Here is a 21586-nt window from a genome sequence, read left to right as displayed (position 1 = left end):
GGGCTCAGCGTCTGCCGCCCTGGGTTCAAATTCCAGGTCCACATCTTCCTAGTGGGGAGTCCCTGTGCCTCAGTTTCTCCCTCTGTGAAAAGGCGGGATAATCATAGCTCGGTTGTGGGCGCCGTGCGGAGGAAATGAGATTGTGCAGCCTGCTCAGTGCAGGCCATGGCCTTGAGTGGGGCCGTAAGGGTGCAGTGCTGCAGATGCAAAGGGCACACACAGGTGGGGAGACAGGCTCCGGCGCCCAGCGTGGCCTCAAGGAGACCTTGAGACTTGAGCCTGTGCCTTGACACTCTGGCTCTGGGGCTGGTCTCGGGGACAGAGCTTTTCACAAAGTGCTGTTCCAAGGCTCAGAATCCAGTAGAGGAAGGCCCTGCCCTTGTAAAGTGCTCCAAATCCACTCATTCCTTTCCTTCTCTCCCCTGGAATGTGAAACTTACTGCAGAAACCTTCTAACCTCTGGCTTCGGTTTATTATCAAGAAGAGTATATGGCTTCATACGGGCTGGACCCTCCATGAATGTCTCTTCCCTTGGTGAGATGAGGGGGCGACAAGCTGGATGGGTGCAGGGCACTGGCTGGCTGGGGGACAGCTGAGCAAGAAAGCGGTCGGAGGAACAGGCAGGGGATACGGGGCGCCTCCTGACTTCGTCAGGGAGTGCTCAGGGAAGGAGCAGACAGGAGATAGAGGACTGTCCTCCTCTTGCCTCACTCAGGGACAAGGGAGGATTGAGACAACTGCCATTTGTCTGTTGGTCACCTTGTGGAAACTCCCTGCCCTTCTCTTTCTAGGCCTGTTTTCTCTCTGCAGAATGAACCGCTCTAAAAGGTCCCGCCCACTTAGAATTTTCTAGGATGCTCAATCAGCCTCTCTCTCTGGGGTGTTCCCTGATTGTGCTTAAGGAGGCCTGGTCTTCCTGCCGGTGCATAGCTTTCTGCCTGCCTTCTCCACCTCCCACCACTGCACCCTCCTTATCAGACACGTGAGGTTCATTTTTCACCGGAGTTTACAAGCAGGATCTGGAAGAGCCGGTCTGCAGAAGTAGTCCCGGCACTTGCTGGCTCCCACCCCAACAGGGAGGCAAGTGGCTTGGGACCAGGAGACCTGCCTGACAGGTGTGGAGCTCGGGGCAGCAGGCCTGGGGACTAACGCAGCCCAGCCGTCCTTGGCCAGCTGGAGGACTGGCCGGGGGCCCGGGCTGGCCCTGGCTTCTCTAGTGGGGAGGAGAGGGTGCACCCGTGGCGGGGGCGGAAGTGGAACCTTCTGGGCTTTCCTGGCGTCACCTCCCCTGCAGCAACTGATTGGCCCAGGGCTTCCCTCTCCCTGGGGCGGGGTTGGGGTGGGGGAAGTCTCTGGGCAGAGTGACCCAATGCCCCAGTCCTCTGTCCGGCTCTGGCACAGGGGAGGGGGCAGGCGAGGCCAGGTGGCCCAACAGACAGATTAAGCATGTGCTTAGGGCACAGGCAGTAAAAGGGCATCAACAGCGCTCTGGTTTGCTTTGGTTTTTTAAAGGGCTGGCTCCTAGTATTTCAAAAATAGCAAGGAAGTAGTCATCCGGGGGGAAAAAAATATCAGAAGTCTGTTGGACTTCCGCACACTGATTTTAAGGTTTAGAGAGGTTTTTATTTTGAGTTTGTATGTAGATGGGTTGTGGGCAAGGGAGGGGGGTTACATCTCAACCTCTCAGCTCTCAGGGCTGCTTAAAGGTCTTAATCCAGCTCAGGGTAAATCAAGGATCAGGAAAGGGGTGGGGACACGAGGGGGTTGAAAAGGAGGCAGCGCGGGACTGCAGCCCAGCTCTCTGTCCCCTGGAGGGGGAGGCTCTCTGGAGAGAAGCGAAAGCTGGGCTAGCCCCACCTTCAGTCAGAGCGAGGCCTGTGTGAGAGTGGACAAGGTCTTGGGAAACTAGGGTGTGGAATGGTAGAGGGAGCAAGGAGTGGGGTCCCACATGGCCCCAGAACTAGATCTGGCAGCTTGAAATTCCAACTGCTGGACCAGAGGTGGGATTTGTTCTCCCTCCGCTCACTCTGGAAATGGCAAAGCTCTTGGCCAAAAGTGGCCAAAGATGGTGGAAGGGGAGCTGGCCACCCACTCCTTGGAAGGTGGTTCCCAGGATGGCAGGGAGGGGCCTCGGGGCCTCTTCTCTCACAGACTTCATGTTACTCACGTGCCAAATACCTTTCTACCCCAACCACACGCGTGACAGCAAACACTTGCTAAGCGCGAACTCTGAACCGGTACTCTCCATACAGCAGCCGATTGAACCCTGGTACTGCCCTGTGATGTGGTCACTCCATCCCCATCCTCCAGTGAGGAAACAGCCTGAGATGTTCATTACCGGCTTCAGAGCACACAGCTGGCTGGTGGCAGAGGGAGGCCACAAACCCAGTCATCCAGCAGGCTTTACTCAATACTACAGGTCTCAGCCTAGCTCTGGGCCTCTGGAGGGCCAAAGCCGCAAGCTGCCACCCCCACTCACTCTGGCCTGGCCATGCTGCTCTCAGCTTCTGCCACGTCCAGAAGTAGGCCCCCCGATATTCATTACAGCCAAGCACCCCAGGCCTGAGAACCAGGACAGGCGACCTAATTAGCAGACACCCAGTTCCATCCCCGGCGAGTCCCTCCCCCTGTGCTTTCTATGCCCCAAGCCTTGCTCTGAGTGTTTTATGGGCATTTATACCTTAAATCCACCCAACAGCGCTGTGATTTTGGTAGAATTCTCATGCTCATTTTCCTGGAGGGGAAACTGAGGGACAGAGAGCTGAAGTAAGTAAGTGGAGAAGCTGGGATACAAATCCAGGCTGTCTGGCTCCAGAGTCCATGCCCTTGACCTCGCCACACTTCCAGAGGTACCGTGCCTGGGTTCAAGTCCCGGCGCACCAGCCGCATCGCATGGTAGGTTTGTAATCTTGGACAAGCTACTTAACCTTTCTATGTCTGGATCCTTCTTCTGTAAAATGTGGGCAATAACAACACCCGCTTTGTAGGGTTATCATGCGGACTAAGCAGGTTAGGGGATGTAAAGCACTTAGAACGGCGCCTGGCTCGTAGTAAGCGCTATGTGCACGGAGACTCCCAGTTTGACTTTTCGGAGTCCCATACTGCCTCTCCTGGATGTCTCCTCCCATGGGGGCTATCACTCATTAATTACAAACCCCCTTCTGGTATACTCAACCTCTCCTTCTCCACTAGCCCTCCCCTATGGACATGCTCTGTCTCCTCCAGCATTAGAGAAACTCCTCCCACCTGCCTCCTGGCTGCCAAGTTCTCTGTTTCCCTTCAGAGCCAAGACTCTGGGACAAGCTGGGTCTTCTGCTGCCCCTGCACTGCCCTCCATCTCCATCCTGCACATACTGCGAGGGCCAGGGTCTCCAGGGACCTCCCTGCTGCCTTATCTTCCCCCTTCTCAGCCAACTCCCAGTCCTATCCGTGACACCATCCGGCAGCATCTTCTTTGGCAGGCAGGATGCGACTTCCTGTGACTGTCCTCCCCACCTCTCCGGCTACTCACCTCCTCCCCCAGCCCTGGAAGGTGAGTGTCCATAGTATTCACAGCCTTGTCATTCTGCCCACCTGGGACCTCATCCAAACGCATGCCTCTGCCACCACTCACAAGGAAGACAACCCCTCTCGGCTCCTGCCCAGACCCGTCTGCAGGGTTCAGGCAGGCACATCCACCTACTTACCTGGCTTCTCCCCCAAGCTGGCCCATGGTACCTCAGGCCAGTGTCCAAAAGGGACCAGACCTCTTCCCCTAAACCTGTTCTCGTGCTGCATTCCCAGGGCACCCGAGCTGAGGGCGACACCTGCCTCCTTCCTCCCTCTGCCTGTCCCTCATGCACCAGAGCGCATCTTAGCACCAGAGCCTGCCTTCTCTCCACCTAAGACCTCTGTGCCCCCTCCCCCAATGCCACGGTCCCTCCTTACTTTGGCTTCATCACCTCCTGCCTGAATCCTGCAATTGCCTTTTTTTTTTTTTTAAGATTTCATTTATTTATTTGACAGAGAGAGAGAGAGACAGTGAGAGAGGGAACACAAGCAGGGGTAGAGGGAGAGGGAGAAGCAGACTCCCCGCTGAGCAGGGAGCCCAGGCTGCTGCAAGGGCAGAAACTTAACGAATGAGCCACCCAGGCGCCCCTGCAATGGCCGTCTACCTGGTTTCCCAGCCTTGGTTCTCTTTCTGAGCTAATCTGGTCCTCATGCTACTGCCAGAAAGATCTTTTCAAACGGCACACCAGACGGCATCCCTCTGCTCACGTTTTTCAAAGGCCCTTTAAGATTAATTTCAAGCTCCTCAGCTTAGCCCAGGAGGCCTTTGCTTGCTGGTCCCACCTCACCTCTCCCCACATACCAGTGAAACCAAACCAACTCCTTGCCCTTTTCTGGTGGAACCATGATCTCCTGCCTCCTACCCCCTTTCTCCCCTTTCTCTCCAACCTTCTGGAAGGGCTCTTTGCCAGTGCCCCAAATGGGACAGACCCCATCTGTGCTCCTGTGGCCTCGTGGTCAGAGCACTTATCCATCCCCTCCCCCCTGCCAGCAGAGGGGGTGGAGGCATGGAGGGGAGGGGGCACCTCAACTAAGCAAGAATAAGGGTGGCAACAATGCCCACACTCACTGAGAGCCTTGCCAACTTGCTTATGTGTTTTAGCAGAGGGTCTGGGGGCGCCAAAAGGAGAGGCTGCAACCTTTCGGACAAGCGACAGCCTGGGCTCTAGGCATCTCCAGTCGCCTCTACAGTCCTGAGGGAACAAGAACCCTGCCGCAGGCGCTTGCCCTCAGTGGGGAGGAGAGCAAGCCCTGGGAGGAAGCCGCTGGCAGGTGGGACAGAGGATGAAGTTGGGTAAGGAGGCTGCAGGCTCTGACTCAGCTGCTTCCCAGGGAGAAGGGCTTGACCTGAACCCTGTGGGATTAAGAAAAGTTGGTGCAGGCTGTCAGAGGCCCTCCCTTTCCCCAGGGCTCTGGAGGCAGCGGCTGTGGCTGGCAGGTACCTGCTGACCCCTTCTGCCTCTGCAGGGGAGGGGCGAGGCTGAGTCCAGGTAGGAGTCAGTTACAAGGCATGGGGTGTGCCTGAGGCTGATGACCAACTGCCCGCCTGCCCCAGCCCCAGTTGAGTTGTCCCACTCACCCAAATGGCACGAAGACCCTTCTGGGGCAGGACCAGGCTGGAGCCTGAGAAGCTGCCTCTGGGCAGCCGGCAGGGCCAGGCAGCTTAACCCCAGGTAAGGGGGGGGGGCACCCCGCAGCAGTTCTCTCTCTGGGGTCCCCAGTTTTCCCCCTCCGCCCTACCGGAGAAGCTCCCGGCAGCCTCTCTCCCCCTCCCCTAAGGCGATCCTAATTCCGGAGGGCTCCCTGGCCCCCCAGCTAATTGGCCATGCTGGCAACTCCCTGAGTCAGGAACCGGTTGCCCGGCTCTAGCCAGACAGAGCACTGCGGGCCTACAGCTCCGAGCAGACAAGGAGGGGCAGGGGCTGCGGCGGGAGGGGTGAGGGTGGTAGGGGTGGTGGGGGTGGTGTAGGAGGTGGTCACGTGACGGTCTGGGCCAAGACCCAGGGGCGCAGAGTTCATTCCTCCGCGTTCACGTGGCCGGCATTCCACAGCTGCCTCTCCCGGGGTGCTGGCGGCCAGCGTCGCCCCGGCGCCCCCCCGGCGACCCAAATACCTGTTCTCCCAGGCGGCCGGACCCCCGGCGCTGCGGCTGCTGAGCCACTAACCCGGGGGATTTCAGACGCCCGCTCCTCACTCCTCGCAACAAAACCCAGGCGTCCCTGGAAGGGTCTGCGCTCCTGCGGAGGGAAGTCAGGGAGCCCGGGCGAGGGGAGCTTGGGAATCACCTGCAGCAGTGAGGTCGGGCAGGGGCGAGGTATTTACGGCTCCCTGCTTTGGTTATCTTGTCTGGGAAATGGGGGCAATAACAGCACCTCCTGGGGGTATTTTCCTGTCACGGGAGAGTGAGAGCAACAAGCAACCGGAATGAAAGAGAAATAGGATATGACAATGCCTGACCCAAAGGTTACACTCAATAATGTTCCTCCCTTGCTCGTTCTGTTAGTCACAGGTTTTTCTGGTCTGTCACCTGGGGAAGCAATTCTGCCGGCTTCACCGAGCTGTCTGTCGCGGGTGCGGGGAGAGGAAGGGACACAGCTATTGAGGAGAAAGGCTCTGGATGCTCGGTTGCTGGGGATACCTGGCCTCTGCAGCCACTGCCGCGCTTCTCCCCACCCCCATTCCCTCCAGAGAACCCTCTGAACCACACAGGAGCTCACTCAAGGAGCCCAACACACCACAGCAAAGCAGGTGCACCATGTGTGGGCCAAGGACACACGTTGTGTGCATGCCCTTTGTCCAGGAGTCTATGAAGAATTACAGCTAATCCCTAGCTAGGGGGTCAGGAGACACTCCAGACCCAGACTGGGGCTCTGACCCAAGTCAGTTGCTTGTCTTGGACCTTCCTTCTTATCTTTGGCTTGTCCCAGGATCTATCCCCAGGAGATATATATTATAAACCTAAGCTTCTTTGTGCTTCTAATACTAAAACTGTACCAGAAATAACTACCAGAAGTTCTTCCCTCGGGAGAGGGGGACTGAAGACCTGAAAGTGGAAGGAGAATGACCAACTTTTCACTGAGGATCTTTTCATGCTGTTTGATTTTCTTTTTGTTTTAATCCTGTATATGGAATATCTTTTTTTTTTTTTTAAGATTTCATTTATTTATCTGAGAGGGAGAGCCCTAGAGAGAGAGAGAGCAAGCACAAGGTGGGGGGCAGAGGCAGAGGGAGAAGCAGATTCCCCGCCGAGCAGGGAGCCTGACCTGGGGCTCCATCCCAAGACTGCAGGACAGTGACCTGATCTGAAGGCAGATGCTTAACCGACTGAGCCACCCAGGTGCCCCCGTAGTGTCTCTTTAATAATTAAAATACCCTACCCCTGGCAGAGGGAAATGGTGGAGCCAAGGAGTTGGGCTTTATCCTGTAGGGCAACAAGGGGCCAAGGAAGGTTTCCAAGCAAGGATGGGACATGCTCAGATGTGCAGAAGAATTGACTACTACAGAGCCATGGCCTGGAGTGAGCAGAGGCTGCTCACTCCTGTTGGACACCTGCTGGGAGGCTGGGGTACTTCTCTGGAGTCTAACCTGGACAGGGGACCCATCAAATTGGGGGTCCACATTGTGACGCTCACAGAGAGGTAAGTTTTCCTGGATCAAACCCCAAGACTAAACACAGACTGCATACACACTACACACGGTCTCTTATACAGGGTGGATGCACATCTGTGGCCCCAATGAGACAGGACAACCAGGCCAGGCTCAAGAGATCATTGCCACTTCTGTTCCCCTAAAACAAGCAAGAATGCCGGAGAAGATGGTGGCTTGTGAGGCTGATGCTCTCCGGAGGAGCAAGGTGCCTTAGAAATGAGAACCTTTCTTTGCTTCCTGCCTACCTCTCCGTTCAGTCAAAGCTGAGACAGAGGTGGGCTCATTTTTTGTTTAAAGATTTAATGAATTTATTTATTTAGAGAGAGTCCAAGCAGGGGAGGGTCAGAGGGAGAGAGAGAAACTCCCTGAGCTCAGCACAGAGCCCCTCTCCTAGGAGGTTCCCAATTGCCCCTCCTGTGTGCAACCTTGCTCACTGGCACTGGCCAGGTTCACACAGAGGCTCTGGAAGATGAAAGAGGGCTGATGGTTGAGATGTAAGCTCGGAGCCTGGATTTCTTGGGCCCTCAGGATCAGAAGTCAGAGACCTTTTGCATGGAACAACCTTGGAATCCCGGGATAGAGTCCAGGCTCCAGGGTGCCCTGCCCTTATGTATTTAACCTCTCTGAGCTCAGCTGACACATCTGTAAAATGGGAGTCATCAAGCCCTCCTCCAAGGCTGGCCTAAGGCTTGGATGGCCTCGTGGGCATCTACCCAGCACATGATGCCAAGGCAGAGAGGGAGGGGGCTCTTGTCTCCTTCAGTTCCTCTTTGTCAGCAAGGAGAGAGGGCCAGGTAGAGGAGGGTGATGGGGAGAGAGGAGAGAAGTCCCAAATTAGCTCAAGAGAAGGCAGGGGGAGTCCTGGTTGATCTTTCTCTCTCCCTATTTACGTCTGTGCCCAGATGGTTGCTTATCTGTTTAAAGCATCAGAAGTTTCTTATCAGTAAAGGGGGAGGTAGCATGAAGATCCACAGCTTGAAGGTTAAGACTCCATTGGTTCTGATTCCCCTCACATTTACAGTCAGAAACCTAGAAACTTCTCTGAACATCCCATCCCCAAGTGGAATGGCTACAAGAGACCAAGGGACAAATGCTTGTTCCTAGTCCCTCCAGAGTTAGTGCAAACACTGAGCCCTCCCCGCCCAGGCACTCATACTCCTTCTACCTCATTGTCACCTTTTCTCATACACTGTTCCAGTTAAGCCAGGTGTCCTTATTTTATTATTTACTTATTTTATTTTTTAAAGAAAATATCCGTTAGAGCTGGTCCTTAACAGGGACCTAGTCCAGGTTCTGCCACCAGTGACCACAGGAATTTATTCCCCTCTCTATGCCTTGGCAGCCTTATCTTTACAAGGTGGATGGACTAGACCTAAGTTCTAACCTCAGGTTCTGTGGCTGAACTTTAGATGTGCATAGACTCCTTTAAAAAATCGAGTAGTACTGGTGGCATTCCAGAAGGGGCTTGGGGGGCAGAGGGGCCAGTGACACCAAAAAGCCCTTATAGGGCTGTATCCCCCCTTTACACCTTCTGAATTTTTGTAGCAAAGAATAGTTTTACCTATTTAAAAATAAATACATAAATTGATACTAAAAGGAAAAAATGTTTACAAATCCATGTAAATGAGGGTACCTGTACTTTCTGGGAAAGGATCCGTATCTTTATCAGATTTTTCTGTGGCGTCTCTGACCTCAAAACGGTTTAGAAAGCACTTCATTAGATGACCGTAGTAAGGTCATTCCCAGTTCTCGTTTCCTTGATTTGATAAAGTATGATAGAAAACAAAAGTGAATTTCAGTAGTCATTACATTAACAGTCTGGGCTGGATGCACGTGAAAGTGCACCCGCGAATCTTCCATTCGATAACATAGGCATGCATGCCCACATGAGCTGAGTGGGTTCATATGTCGATGCAGGACACAGTGGCCCTCTCCTATAGTGCAGTCTTTAGAGGTCAATGTCAAAAAATGACCCCCATCAGCCCCTTCCCCCAAAACTCTCCTTGCCTGACCTCCATGCCCGTTAAAAGAAACATCCAGCTTGGATTAGTCGTATAAATAATACATATAAGTAAATACAATATGGATTGTTAAATGTTGGCCACCTTGGCTCTGTAGGGGAAGGGAGGGAGATGGATGGGAAGTGGGGGAACTGGGGAGCTCCAACCAGGGGTGATAAAGGAGCCTAGGCTCACACTGAATCTCTGAATCCCTAAGAATCCTCACGTGCCAGAGAAGAAAACGTTTCCTAGGCGTGCAATGTGGAAAGCTTTGGGGAAGGGGGAACCTAGCTGCAGGATTAGAGCAAGACCCGTTAAGACAACCAGACTCCCGGCTGAATGGGTCAAAGAGAAAGGTCACATGGTTCCAAAAAAAGAGAAGGGAGAGCCGCCATTTAAGAAATGGCCCCTGGCTAGGGTAAACTTTAATTAACTGTGCCATTATAATTCACTTCCAGCCTGAGTTCCACCCAACCCTCACTCTCCCTCCCACTCCCTCCTGCCTCTCCCCCAGGCCTCATCAAGGCAGCCTTCCTTCGTGAAACCAAACTGGCCGCCTTTGCTGGATGCCTCATTATTACAGCTACTGCCGCTCCTGATAATAATGCACCCAGCAACAAGAAGGGGGAGCAACTACGCTGTTCTCAGCTCCTAATGACAGGCTCTTCCCTACCTAAGTGCACTAAAGCAAGGGTCTTGTAATCCTGAAAGTTCCTGAGCACAACACCCCAGCAATGAAGACACAGTGGCAGGCCCCCAGCAGCGGCGGTGCCCACAGAGACAGGTAACGACCAACTCCCACTTGCAGCCACTGAACTGGACTCGCAGGGTCCGCATCCCGCCAGGTAATCCACACATCGAAGTGCACATGCGCAGTCCAGTGCTGTGGCGGCACCCACGGCTCCTTCATTCAATAGTGGTTAAATTACACCCGTGACACTCGCTGTATTCTCAGGCTGCTGAGCTTTACCCATTTGAAGAGTGTGTGTGCTGGGAGTGGGGGTTGGGGGCACCTTACAGGATCTTCCAGGCGAAACATGCTTGTTTTTTATTAATGAGCTTATGAGAAAAGCCAACCCAGACCTTTAAGTGAAATGCGTGATTGGTAGCCAGGCAAGGATGGGTTTTAGAATTAACTCTTCCTACAGTCTGCTATGCATTATCATCCCCCAGTTAATTACCCCTGAGGATGAAAATAGGTTTCATGACTCATAAGCACCAAGACAACACTTGGCGGCAGATGAAAATGCACGGACACATTTGCAGGAAGCTGACACGCATATCTATTTATATGTGGGGAGATTCTTAAAGAGGTGAGACAGCCACCTCCCATGTACCAGGATTAAGAGGCTGCAGATCCATCAATTGCCAGTTATCCACTCCCTAACACACACACCACACACACACACACACACACACAATCATGGTTTCCACTATTTTAGTGATGGGGGTGGCTAATCAGGAACAGAAACTAAAAGGGTGTTATTAACAGCGAGTCCCAACACCTACCCAACCTCCACACCGGTGTTCTGGGCTAACCAGTGATTTGCTTTTCCCCAAACATGCCTGCACCCATACCCACCTCCCTACCCTCCTGCCCCTGCACCCTCTTTGATAGGAGTAGGGTGAGGCACCAAGTCTCTCGCCTTACTCGCTTATTCCTCACCTTGATGGGGGCTGACCTGGCCCAGCATGCCCCCCTCCTGGGAGTCCAGGTGTGACCAGGAATGAATTTCAGACGTGTTTTGTTTTGCTACCTCCCTCCTGTTTTCTACTGTTCCATTCACCTCCCACAAAGTACAAGGTCCATACCAGGTTTGTTTGCCTTGCCCTAGCTCTGGAGAGTTCCAGTCTGGTCTCAGCCAAGGGAGCTCAGAGCTCTAAAGGACATTCCTGTCCTGGTCCCCTACCCTTCTGTACCTCTGTACCTTCTGTACAAACACCGCCAGAAAGATTAATTAGATGAATACTTGAATTTTTTCACCAGTGGGAATGGTTTTATTTGGTGTCATAAGTGACCTTTGCCTCAGGAAACTGGATTTGGCTTTTTTCTCTCTTGCCCCATTCCCCACAATGATCTTCCGACCAGTGAAGCATTCTGCCTTTAGAAATACTTATCATGAAGGAGGGAGGGTAGAAAAACGAGTGATGAATGAGGTGGCACTGCTTTTCCAATGCATCAGCTGGAAGCTGCTGGCAACTCTCCTGGCTCAGTACATGCATTTGTTTCCCTGGTGCCCACACCCCGCCTGCTTCCACTGACAGCTCCCAGCTCTGTGGCATTTTTGCTTTATATGTGTTAAGTGTGATTTCTGCCACATCTAAGAGACGAAGCATCCTATTTTTTTTTCCCCCACTTGCACAAGTCACAGCTGCACTGGGGATCAGCACACACTTGAGGCCACAGGGCAAGTTCCCGACAATGCCATTTGCAGCTGGGGTGCTCACTGGAAAAATAGAGATGCAGAAGAGTAAACAGAAATTGCTTAGTCAGCAACTGTCCCACCCCCCCCCCCCCCCCCCCCCCCCAAGAGGTGAATGTAAATAGTCTGGTACTGGGGGGTGGGTAGGGGCAGTCCCCCAGCATGGGGCCTCCCCCAGATGCCACCTCCTCGGAAGAAGGTTTGTGGAGACACCAGCATTTGTGTTCTATGTTGGTAGGGAGGGTGTCCCCTATGTTGGAACTATGTGGCCTTAGCTCTAGAAAAACACACTTGCTGACTCGGGGCAGAATTAATATCAATTGAATTTATTACAAGTTACTAAGCTCCAAGGCACATTACAGTGTTCTGTTAACTACAGAAATGTATAAAGGACAAACAGAGCAGATTCCCCATGTCTAGCATTTCGCTCTACTGTTCAAAAGCATCCGTGCATCAATAAAGCAAAAACAAAACAACACGTGAAGATCCAACACATTCAGGTCAGTAGAAACAAACCAAAACATTTTCCCTCACAAACTTGCAACAGAAAACACCCCGCCCCCCCAACACCCCCCCTTTACCATTTTGCAAACAAAACAGAAAAACAAAAAACAAAACAGAACAAAATGGAACAAAATAAAGTGAAGACTTCAACTCTTGGGGCTGTTTAGAAAGAAGCTTTCACCATTTTATAGCATCTTTTTTTTTTTTTTTTAGGCAGCAACACTGGCCTTGGCAAAAAAAAAAAAAAAAAAAGTCATTTTCTTTTGTGTTTTTTTTTCCTTTCAGAGAGTGCATAACATTTACAAAAATACACACCAGCAGCAGTCGTTGCTAAGGGCTATTAATTCTGTACCTAGGCAAACACTCTGCCACCAAATAAATGCTAACGAAATGATGCAAATGACCCAACCAATATTATACTGCTTAACACAAACCAGCTTATCCTTCAAATGAAGAAGTTACATACCTTTTGTTTCAAAATATAGAAACATACGACGAAAATAATGTCTATACATAAGACTAACTTTTGCAGTTTGTTATATTCACAATTCTACATCTTGGGGGTGAGGGGAGGGAGGGTCGCTGGGGGTGGGGGAGGGGCCCTCTGGATCGGAGAGAAAGCTGGTCAGGGGCAGAGGAGGTGGCGGTCTTGTGGTTCAAGGGTCTCTCTCCTTTTCACTTTAACATCTCCAGCTAAGATCGTCGCGATTTCGCCCTGCATGAAGGCCCAAGGTACATTCGACCCAACCAGAGGGCATTTCTCTCCGCTGGGCAGTACACCTCGCCGGTGGCCCCTTGGGCCTTGATACTCTCTCTAGAGCAAGGGAAACAGAATTTGTGGCTGGGGACGGATGGGCACTGAACGAAATGCGTGTCCTCCAAACGTTCGTGGCAAATGGTACAGCAGAGGGGCCCGCTGTTGGCCATAGGGGAATCCGGAATGTTTTGGGGATGCACTTGGTCCATGCCCGGGTGGGTGCTAGGCGGCGGGGGCGCCACCTGTAAATTCAGGTCCCCGTTCCGCGATGCCAAGCGGCGCTGCCCGGGCACGGAGGCCGGTGACACCGGGCTGCTGCTGTTGCGCCTCGAGGACGCAGTGGTGGAGTGCACGGAACTGCCGTCCTTGGGCGAGTGCGCCGTGCCCAGAGTGTCTGCCACCGACATGAGGGCGGCCATGGGGGACGGCCCGTTCTGAGGGGCTGACTCGGGCGGGGTGGTCCGGTTGGAGTGGGGTCCCAGGGGCGGAGGCGGTGGGGGCGGACCCCCCGCGGCATGCCCGGGAGCCGCAAAGCCCCCGGCCGACATGGTGAGCTTTAGGGCCTCGCTCTGGTTCGCCATCCACTGCTGCCTCTGCTGCTCCTCGCCCAGTTTTAGGGCGCCCTCGGCGGAGTCCGGGGGCTCGGGGGACGCCTTCCTCTTGCGAAGACTGGCGGCTGTGCCTCTGCCCGAAGGGGTGGCAGGCGGCAGGGTCCCGGTGCCCGGGGGCGCGCTGGGGGCGCGGCTTAGACTCACCAGCGCCGTGGGCAGCATAGGGCAGCTGGCGTCCAGGTAGGGCTGGGGCAGCATGTCGGCGCCGGGCACGCCCTCCTTGAAGAAGCGCACGGCCTCAGGCAGCAGGTCTCCAAGCAGGCGCCAGTCCCCAGAGCCGTGCTTCTTCTCGTACTCCAGATACTTGAAGCCGGAGGAGAGACCCCGGCCGAAGTCCTTCATACAGTCCTGGTACATCTGCTTGGCCACACCAGATGCGCTGGAGTACACGTTGCCTGAGCCCGTGGGGTACTCAATAAACAGCTTCAACTCGTAGTCCATGCCGGGCTTGGAGACAGCGTCGAAGGCAAAGACGCGGCCCAGCAGCGAGTGGTCCTTCTTGAAGCGCACCTCGTAGGGCGTGCAGCCAGCCAGCGTGAGCAGCGTGTCGCGGACCATCTTGGGCTTGTTGGCCCACTCCTCCGCGCGGTTGCGCAGGCTCTCGCTCAGCTCGGCCAGGGCCTCGGCGTTCCGCTGCTTCTCCTTCAGCTCGCGCTCCTGGTCTGTGCTCGAGACCGAGCCTGGCCTTTTGCCACCAGCACCCACAGCCACCTCCGCCACCGACGACGAGGTCGAAGACGATGCCGAGGACGACGCAGCTGATACGCCCGGAGCGCCCCCAAGACAAGCGGGGCCCCCGGGCGCCCCTGGGGGCGCGGGCGTCGGGGGCCCACGACTGCCCAGGCCGTGGGGCGGCGGTGGGGGCAGCACGGCGGCACTGGCCGGGCCGTTAAGTAGAGTCTGCGGCAGCAGGTTGGGGGGCACCGTGAGCTGGGGGCCTCCACCACCCCCCGGGTTGGGCAGCCCCGTCACTAGCCCACCATGCGTCCCGCGCCGAGACGCCACCGACGCCGCGGCTGAAGAGGAGTTGGGGCTCTGCCGGTTCAGCTCCGGGGGTCCCTCCTCCGGTGTCGGCTTGGGGAAGCCATTGGGGCCCCCCAGGCCGTTGGGCAGCCGCGCGGCGTGGCTGCTGCTTCCCAAGCTCACCGGCGGTGGCGGGTACTCGAAGCGGCTGCGCTGCTCTACCGCTGCGGCCGCGGCGGCGGCGGCGGCGGCTGCAGCGCTCAGGCCATAGCGCTCCAGGCCGGACGGGGCCGCCAGCACAGCAGGCTTGCTGGAACCATCGACGTGGTTGAGCTGCTGTTGCTGCTGCTGTTGTTGTTGCTGCTGCTGTTGCTGCTGCTGCTGCTGCTGCTGCTGTTGCTGCTGCTGCTGCTGTGCGGCGGCGGCTGCCGCCGCTGCTGCAGCCGCCGCCTCCTTAGCCGACAGGGCCACCGTCTTGACCCCGACGGGCGGCGGCGGCCCGGGGGAGCGGCCGTCCTGAAAACAGCCGTGCGCCCGCTTCAGCTGGCGCGCCGTCTCGATCACGAACTCGATGCGATCGGCGCCTTCGTAGTTGACGCAACCGCGGCATACGGGTTCCGAGAAGTCCCAGATCATGGCCCAGGGCATGCGGGGCAGGTCGCACAGGTAGCAAGACTGTCTCCGGGACGAGGACACCTGCGCCGCCGACATGATGCCGGCCCTGGGGAAGGTAGGCCCCCGCCCAGGCTGTCTCCGCGGCGCCTTCTCCTCCGGGAGGACTGGCCGGCTGGGGAGGGAGTCCGGCTGCGGTGGAGGAAGGGGGGGCGAGAAAGTTCTGCCCCAGGGGCTGGAGGGAGCGCGAGTCTCCACCGCCGGCGCAGCGCCTCTCCGCGGGGGCTCCACTGCCGGGGCGGCGGACGAGTTCAGCCCGCTCCTCGCCCCCACCTCCTACTGCGGCTGTGTCGTCGCGAGGGGAGCTCAGGCGCCTTCTTCCTGGTGCCGCGGACCCGGGCTGGAAGCTCCGGGCCCGAGGGGAGGGGGCGAGGGTGCCGGGTGCTGGCCGCCGTTGGCTCTTGGCCCCCTCCCCGGAGTGGCTGGTGCTTGGAAGCTCGAAAGGGGCTGTCTCTTCCTCTCCCCTGGGGGCCCCCCTACGAGCTGCGTCCTCTCCCCGCCAGGCTCCCTGGGGCGAAGGCTAGAGGGTTCAGTGCCACCCGGTGCCCGGGTCCAATCTTGCTGAAGTCGCCGCTTCCCCGGAGGGCCGGGGGGTTGGGAGGGGGTGGCAGCCGAGAGGAGCTTCTCCCCTCCGCAGCGTCGGCCGTTCCGCTGGCGGCGGCTGGGTTTGCACGGCCGGAGGGAGCCGCCGCGGCCACTGCTTCCAGGACGCACGAGAGCAGAGGAGAGGAGCGCACGCACGCAGGCTCCCGCCGCCCCCAGGCCTGGCCGGCGCCCGGGCCGCCGCGGCTGGCGGCGCTCACGTTGGCTGCAGGGAGCTCGCGCGGCGCCTCGGCCCGGGTCGCATCCCTTCCCGCTCGCACTCGCCCGGAATGTGGGGTTGTGATTGTTACTCTACGTTCCGGAGGCGCGTCTCGGCGCTCCAGCTCGCGCTGCGGCTCGCGCTGTCCCCGGCTTGGCCGCGCGGGATGCCGCCCGGGCGGAGCGCTGACGTCACCGCCATGCTCTGCACCAGTTCTCCCCCCTCCCTCCCCTTTACACTTCCTCTGTCTGTGGAGCCCACTTGTTGCTCGGGAGAGGCGCATGCGCGGCAGGACGCCCAGATTCCTCCCAGTAGGCCCCGCCTCCGCGCCTCCGCCTTCCCCTCCCCCCTCGCGGAGTGTGTACAACAGCTGAGGCCTGGCGAGCTAATGCTGGACGTCCTGGCCCGGGCGGGGGGAGGGGAGGGTGGAAATTAAACAGACGATGACCTTTCCTTTCCCCGCCCGGCTTTCCCAAGTAAAAACGCATTTAAAAACCACAAGCGTCATTTCCGATCCCGCTCCCCACTCCACCCCGAGCAGTGCATTTAAATGTCCACTTTCAAGATTTTCGTTGCGAATCTCGTATAGGGTATTACTCATTTCATCTGTAATCAAACCTCTCCCACCCACCCCCGATATGGATGTTGCATTCATTGCTACCACTGATGCCAAAGCACCTGCAAAATGAGCTGTTTCCCATTGCCCAGAAACTGCCTTTTCGATTTGTTTTTGTGCTCTGGTATAGGAACCTGAGTTTCAACGACAGAGCTAAATGAATTCCGGGTGAGCTACTCCTCCCCCCAGTCGCACTCTAAAAATTTTGGCTGAATGTCTAAAGAAGCTATGAGCACCCGGAGGCCTTTAAGGAAAACAGTCTACGGGCTGCGCGCACAGCTGTAGTTGGGGGCAGGGAGGAGGAAGGTCCTGGAGAGGCCGAACAGGTGAGTGGTTTTTCCGGGTTTGATAAAAGAAGGTGGGGCAGCATTTAATGACATTGCTATCTCTTTGTAAAGCACGGTGGCAGCTTTCAAAAATTCTCACGTGCTGTGATTTCATTCCACAGTGTCCCAGAAGGCTGAGCAAGGCCATACTTTCTCTAACGTTAGGGAACCACTGCTCATCATCATTGCTTATTGTGGAACAGATATGTTGGTCATAGCTGTAGTGACGGCAGTTCAACTGATTCTTCTATGTACTGGGTCTGCTCCCCCAACCACCCTGAAAATTGAGAGAATCCTGGGCAAGGCTGGAGGAGGAGAAGCAATAGAATGGCATTTCAGGTTCTGGAGTTTGGCGGACCAGGTTGGAATTTCTTCTCTATCACTTACTGGCTTTGTGACATTGATGTAGTTACTTTCTTTCACGGACTCTCTCTTTTCCATCCGTGAAATGGGATCATAGCTCCCAACTTACTAGAATGGTTTGAGATTTCATTTTGTTTCTTGTCATAATAGGAGGTAACTCACTGAGGTTGCTGTGAGCCAGACACTGCTAGGTAATTTTCTTGCATCATCATTAAACTCTCAATATTATCTACAAGGTAGATTCTGTCGTGAACTCTAAGAGGTTAAATAACTTGCCCAAGGTCACGCGGCCATTAGAGATGGAGCTGGGATCTGAATCCAGTAAATCTGGTTTGAGAAGTAGCTGTGACTAGCTCAGGTTCTCAAAGGTGGTTTGTAGTGCTCGAAATTTCCATCAGTCCCCCCATTCTTCTGTTACATACCCTCTCATGTAAAGTGCTATGCAAATACACGTTCAGAACCAACCCTTATCCTTCCCTTTCCAAACAGGTTGTGCCAGTGAGTTCTTACACATGCAGAAGTTTTGGATCCTCCACTACCACGGACTAAAACAAATACAGCAGGCGGGCATGTTTGGAGCACTGTGTCTGTCAGCCCCCAGGAATCCAGCAGTAAGTGTTGGTTATTATTAGTATTGCTATTAACGTGGGTACTATTGCTAGTTAACATGTGACAGCCCTTTGTAAATTGTATAAAATATAAAGATCATTATTCTCATCACTACTGTTAACTACTCATTGTAATAAAGTTCAGTTGAAGAAACAAGAAGTCTTTTTTATTTTGACCCTTGACCTTCAGAGCCTGTTCTCCGGAGCATCCAGCAACTCCTCAGCACAAGGTTCTCCCACTCATTCTGGGGTTCTAGGTGCAGGGGAAGGGGAGTTTTAAGGATAGGGAGAAGGAAGAGCCCTGGGGAGCCCCTCTTTCATCTCAGAGCAGCCTGATTTCTGTTCCTGCAAAAAAAGTGAGCTCACTATGCACCCCCCAACAATAATGAGCTTTCTCTGGCCGACTAGCTCCCAGCAGTGATCGTTCTGTAAAGAGCTGCTCTGCAGCATTGCCTCACCCTTCCAAACTTCAGCCCTCCCCACACCCCAGCCACCCTGGAGTGAGTCAAAACACAGGGCTGGAAAATGTAGTGACATCCCCACCAGCCCATGGCTCCAGGCTCATTAGGTTCGGCTAGGCTGCTTCACCCATATCTTTACATTAATATTTATTCATTCTATCCCTTTATTAAACCAAAAATACTGAGGAACAGCAGCCTATTCCCAACCCTCTAGCCAGGCTGCTAGAGAAAGCACGTTGGGAGTCTATGTCACAGTGTTATGTTTGGTATGCGCGCACATATGTCTCCATCTCCCTGTCTGTCTCTGTCTTCGCTGTTACTAAAGGAGGGATATATATATACACATACATGCCGGGTGTCTTCAGACACAGTGAGTTAGAAATAAACATGCATTTAAACAAACTTCCATTACAGTCTCATAATACTTTAATTTAAAAAGCATAGCTCTCTTGATTCCCTACCCCGTCCAAGAATCACCATCGTTTATGGTGATCAGTTTTGTCCTCACTGCTTGTCTGAGATGGCCCATGTTTGGGGATGTCAAGGACCATGAAAGGCAAGAACCAATGTTTTGGAGGTGGATTTTCCCCTGGAGGCGAATCCCATGTGACAGTGCTGTGTCCACAGTATGGGAAGGAAGGAAGTGGGGAGTGCTCAGCCTACTCAGCGGAGGGCTTCTGGTGGAGAGACTCTTCTTTGCAGTGGGGTCTGGGAGACAAGCAAAACCAGAGGTTCAACCAGGCTCCAGGGGAAACGCCTGCAGTCCTCCCTAAATGTCCTTCCTAAGTTTGTGTCTCCCCTCAGCTTGCCATCTGAGCTGGCACCCTCAGAGAACCCGACCCCCACCCCCAAACTGGACCAAAAGGTCAGCTCTCCACTTGGCCTTTCCAGAGGCCACAGCCCAACCTTAAGGGTGAGAAAGCCACACGCGGCGTGTCCACGCACTTCTTAGCTCCGTGCAGTCTCCCTTCTGATCCCCAAGCAGGTTTTTGGCAGAGATGGGTCGGCCCGGGGACTCTTCAGCCTGGCATCCCCGCAGCCAACTGGCTCGGCCTTCGAAGAGGCCCAGGCTGAACCTCGCGTCACCCCCGCTTGCAAAGCGGCAGCGCCAAGTGCTCTGGCAGGAGAAAGGCCTTTTTTGGTAACGCTGAGCCCGGCGGTTAAGCAGGACCCGGTGAAAACAAACGTCTGGGCTCCCCCTCCTCCGGCCTCTCCAAGGGCCCCCATCCCCGCGAGCCCGAAACCACCCCCGCCATCCGACCCCGGAGCTCTAGGGGTGGGAGAATCGATCTGCGATCCGCAAGGTAATTTACACATTTACTCCTGGGCGGGCTCTGTGGCGGAAGTATTGGCCTTTTCCTAAAGTATTAATTCTGGTATTTAAAGAAAAAAAAAAAAGTATTAACTTAGGCCAGGGCGTAGGGTTACGCAAGAGCCACTAGAGCGTGAAAGCTCAGGCACAGCGTGATTCGCTGAGAACCCCTGGGGAGGGGAGTCTGCGCCGCCCGCCAGGACCTGCCCAGACTGCGGCTCGCGGGCCACCACCGGGCGCTCTGAGCAAAACTGGGTGGAAGGAAAAGGAGGACGTAGTGGTTGGTGCTGGCACGGCGGCCACAGCGAGCGATCAGATCTCTGACTGCTTTCTTCCTGAAGGGGCGGGGAGCAGGGAAGGGAAGAAAGGCAGAGGCAGTCGCGTCTGGTTCCTGCCTCCTCCCTGCTTCCTCTTTGCCAGTGTGCCAGGGCACGGGGGGAGCCTAACGCTGTCCTCAGCAAAAGCTGGTGTGGTTTTTTTAGGTCCAAAAATAAAGAAGCCCTGGAATGAGCCTCCTAGGGACCTGGCCTAGAGGGGAAAAGAGGGGGAGCGCTAGACAAGGGTGCTATTCACTGACCAGGTTGAGTCAAAACAAACACCCGAACCCCAAGAAGGGGAGTAGAACCCCAAGAAGGGGAGTAGCGGAGAAGGAGGGCTTGGAGCTGGAAGTAGGGAGGGGAGTTGTCAAGGTCACAGGTGCGCAGACCCTGGACCCTCCACCCTGCCACGTGTGCTCGTGGGCCTCAGCAGGGAGCCGGAGAGCCAGTGGGTTCCCACCCTCCCCGCACCAGGGCTGGGGATTTCCACTGCCTGGCTTTGGAGACCCGTCGCCGCCCTGGCTTTCCTGCTGGGGGCCGCCAGAAGGCGGGGCCTCAGAGCTGGAAGCCCTCCCTGAGGCCTCTGGGTCCCACAGTCAAGGTCAAGTCCGCTACTGACAGGCAGCCATCACTGCTGTCACCGGTTGGGGTGGATGGCCACTATCTGCAAATATGTTGACTTGCCTGAGCTGGGCAGTCAAACCCTAATTCGGGAGAGGGAGGAAAAGAAGGCGCTTACATTGCACATATTCACATTATATTGTTCAACTTGGACTTGGGTGACCCTAAATAGCTATCTGACCTCGAGCAAATCACTTGAACTTTGGTTTCTTAGTCTGTAAAATGGGAGTAATTTCACGGACTCCTTTGTCTGCCTCATTGGTCTGAGTGGAAAATACAGTATTATAATGTGCTTAATAATGCAGAAGATTATGAACAATAAAATGACCGACATTTGTCTAGGGCCCTGAAGTGCATTCCCAGACATTATCTCACCGATCCCCACACCAGCCCTGTGAGGTAGGTGTGACTTTCATCACCGTCCCGTATAGGTGAGGAAAGCAGGTCCAGAGCTAGTTCAGAGTTACTGGAAACCAGGTTCTCTTGGCTTTAAACCCAGCATTCCTTACTCTCTCCCACCAGTTGCTAGCTGTTTCGGGGGTGGGCATGGGGAGAGTTCCCAGATGCCTCTAAGAAGCGGGAAGAAAGTAAAATGCCTCTCCCCACAGGACTTTGCGGGTGAAGAATGTCACTGCTGTCCCAACAGATGCAAAATTATGCACAAATTAACGCCAGTTATTCCGGAGGTAAAATGAGTCACTCATCAGCTTTGAGCAAAATGTTATAACCATGCTTCCCTGGTATCCCCTGAGACTTTTCCTTCTGTCTCTCTCTCTCTGGGTTTTCAATACCCTGGCCTTAGGTAGGGGTGATGGAAGAAAATCTGAAGCTCTAGAATACAGCAAAGTATTAGGAAACTCACTGAATTACCCTACCTACCTTTACAAGAACAGTTGCATTTTAAACATCTACCCCCGAGGAGGACCCCGGGCTGAATGATGAAGTTTGGGAAGGAGGAATGTGGAGAGGGGCATTTTATGATGGAAAGAACCTCCGTCCAGACCCACAAGCCCTCTCCTATGAGAAACCACCC

The 21586-nt window shown here is 54.9% G+C and overlaps 1 protein-coding gene and 1 long non-coding RNA gene across 2 annotated transcripts; one reads left to right on the top strand and one right to left on the bottom strand.

Annotated features, from left to right (window-relative positions):
• Positions 1 to 11930: 11930 nt before the first annotated feature.
• IRF2BPL (interferon regulatory factor 2 binding protein like) lies at positions 11931 to 15166 on the bottom strand. The gene has a single exon (XM_047737861.1). The coding sequence runs from the start codon at positions 15164 to 15166 to the stop codon at positions 12818 to 12820; it is 2349 nt and encodes a 782-aa protein (XP_047593817.1). The 3' UTR covers positions 11931 to 12817.
• Positions 15167 to 16881: 1715 nt separating this feature from the next.
• On the top strand, positions 16882 to 17999 carry LOC125104928 (uncharacterized). Its single transcript, XR_007128765.1, has 2 exons — positions 16882 to 17232; positions 17724 to 17999. It is a non-coding gene; the product is annotated as an uncharacterized LOC125104928 (long non-coding RNA).
• Positions 18000 to 21586: the final 3587 nt, after the last annotated feature.

Source organism: Lutra lutra, chromosome 7 (assembly GCF_902655055.1).
Source record: "Lutra lutra chromosome 7, mLutLut1.2, whole genome shotgun sequence".
Classification (NCBI taxonomy): Eukaryota; Metazoa; Chordata; class Mammalia; order Carnivora; family Mustelidae; genus Lutra; species Lutra lutra.
The sequence above is the reverse complement of the archived record's forward strand: the minus strand, read 5'-3'. Positions and strand labels throughout refer to the sequence as shown.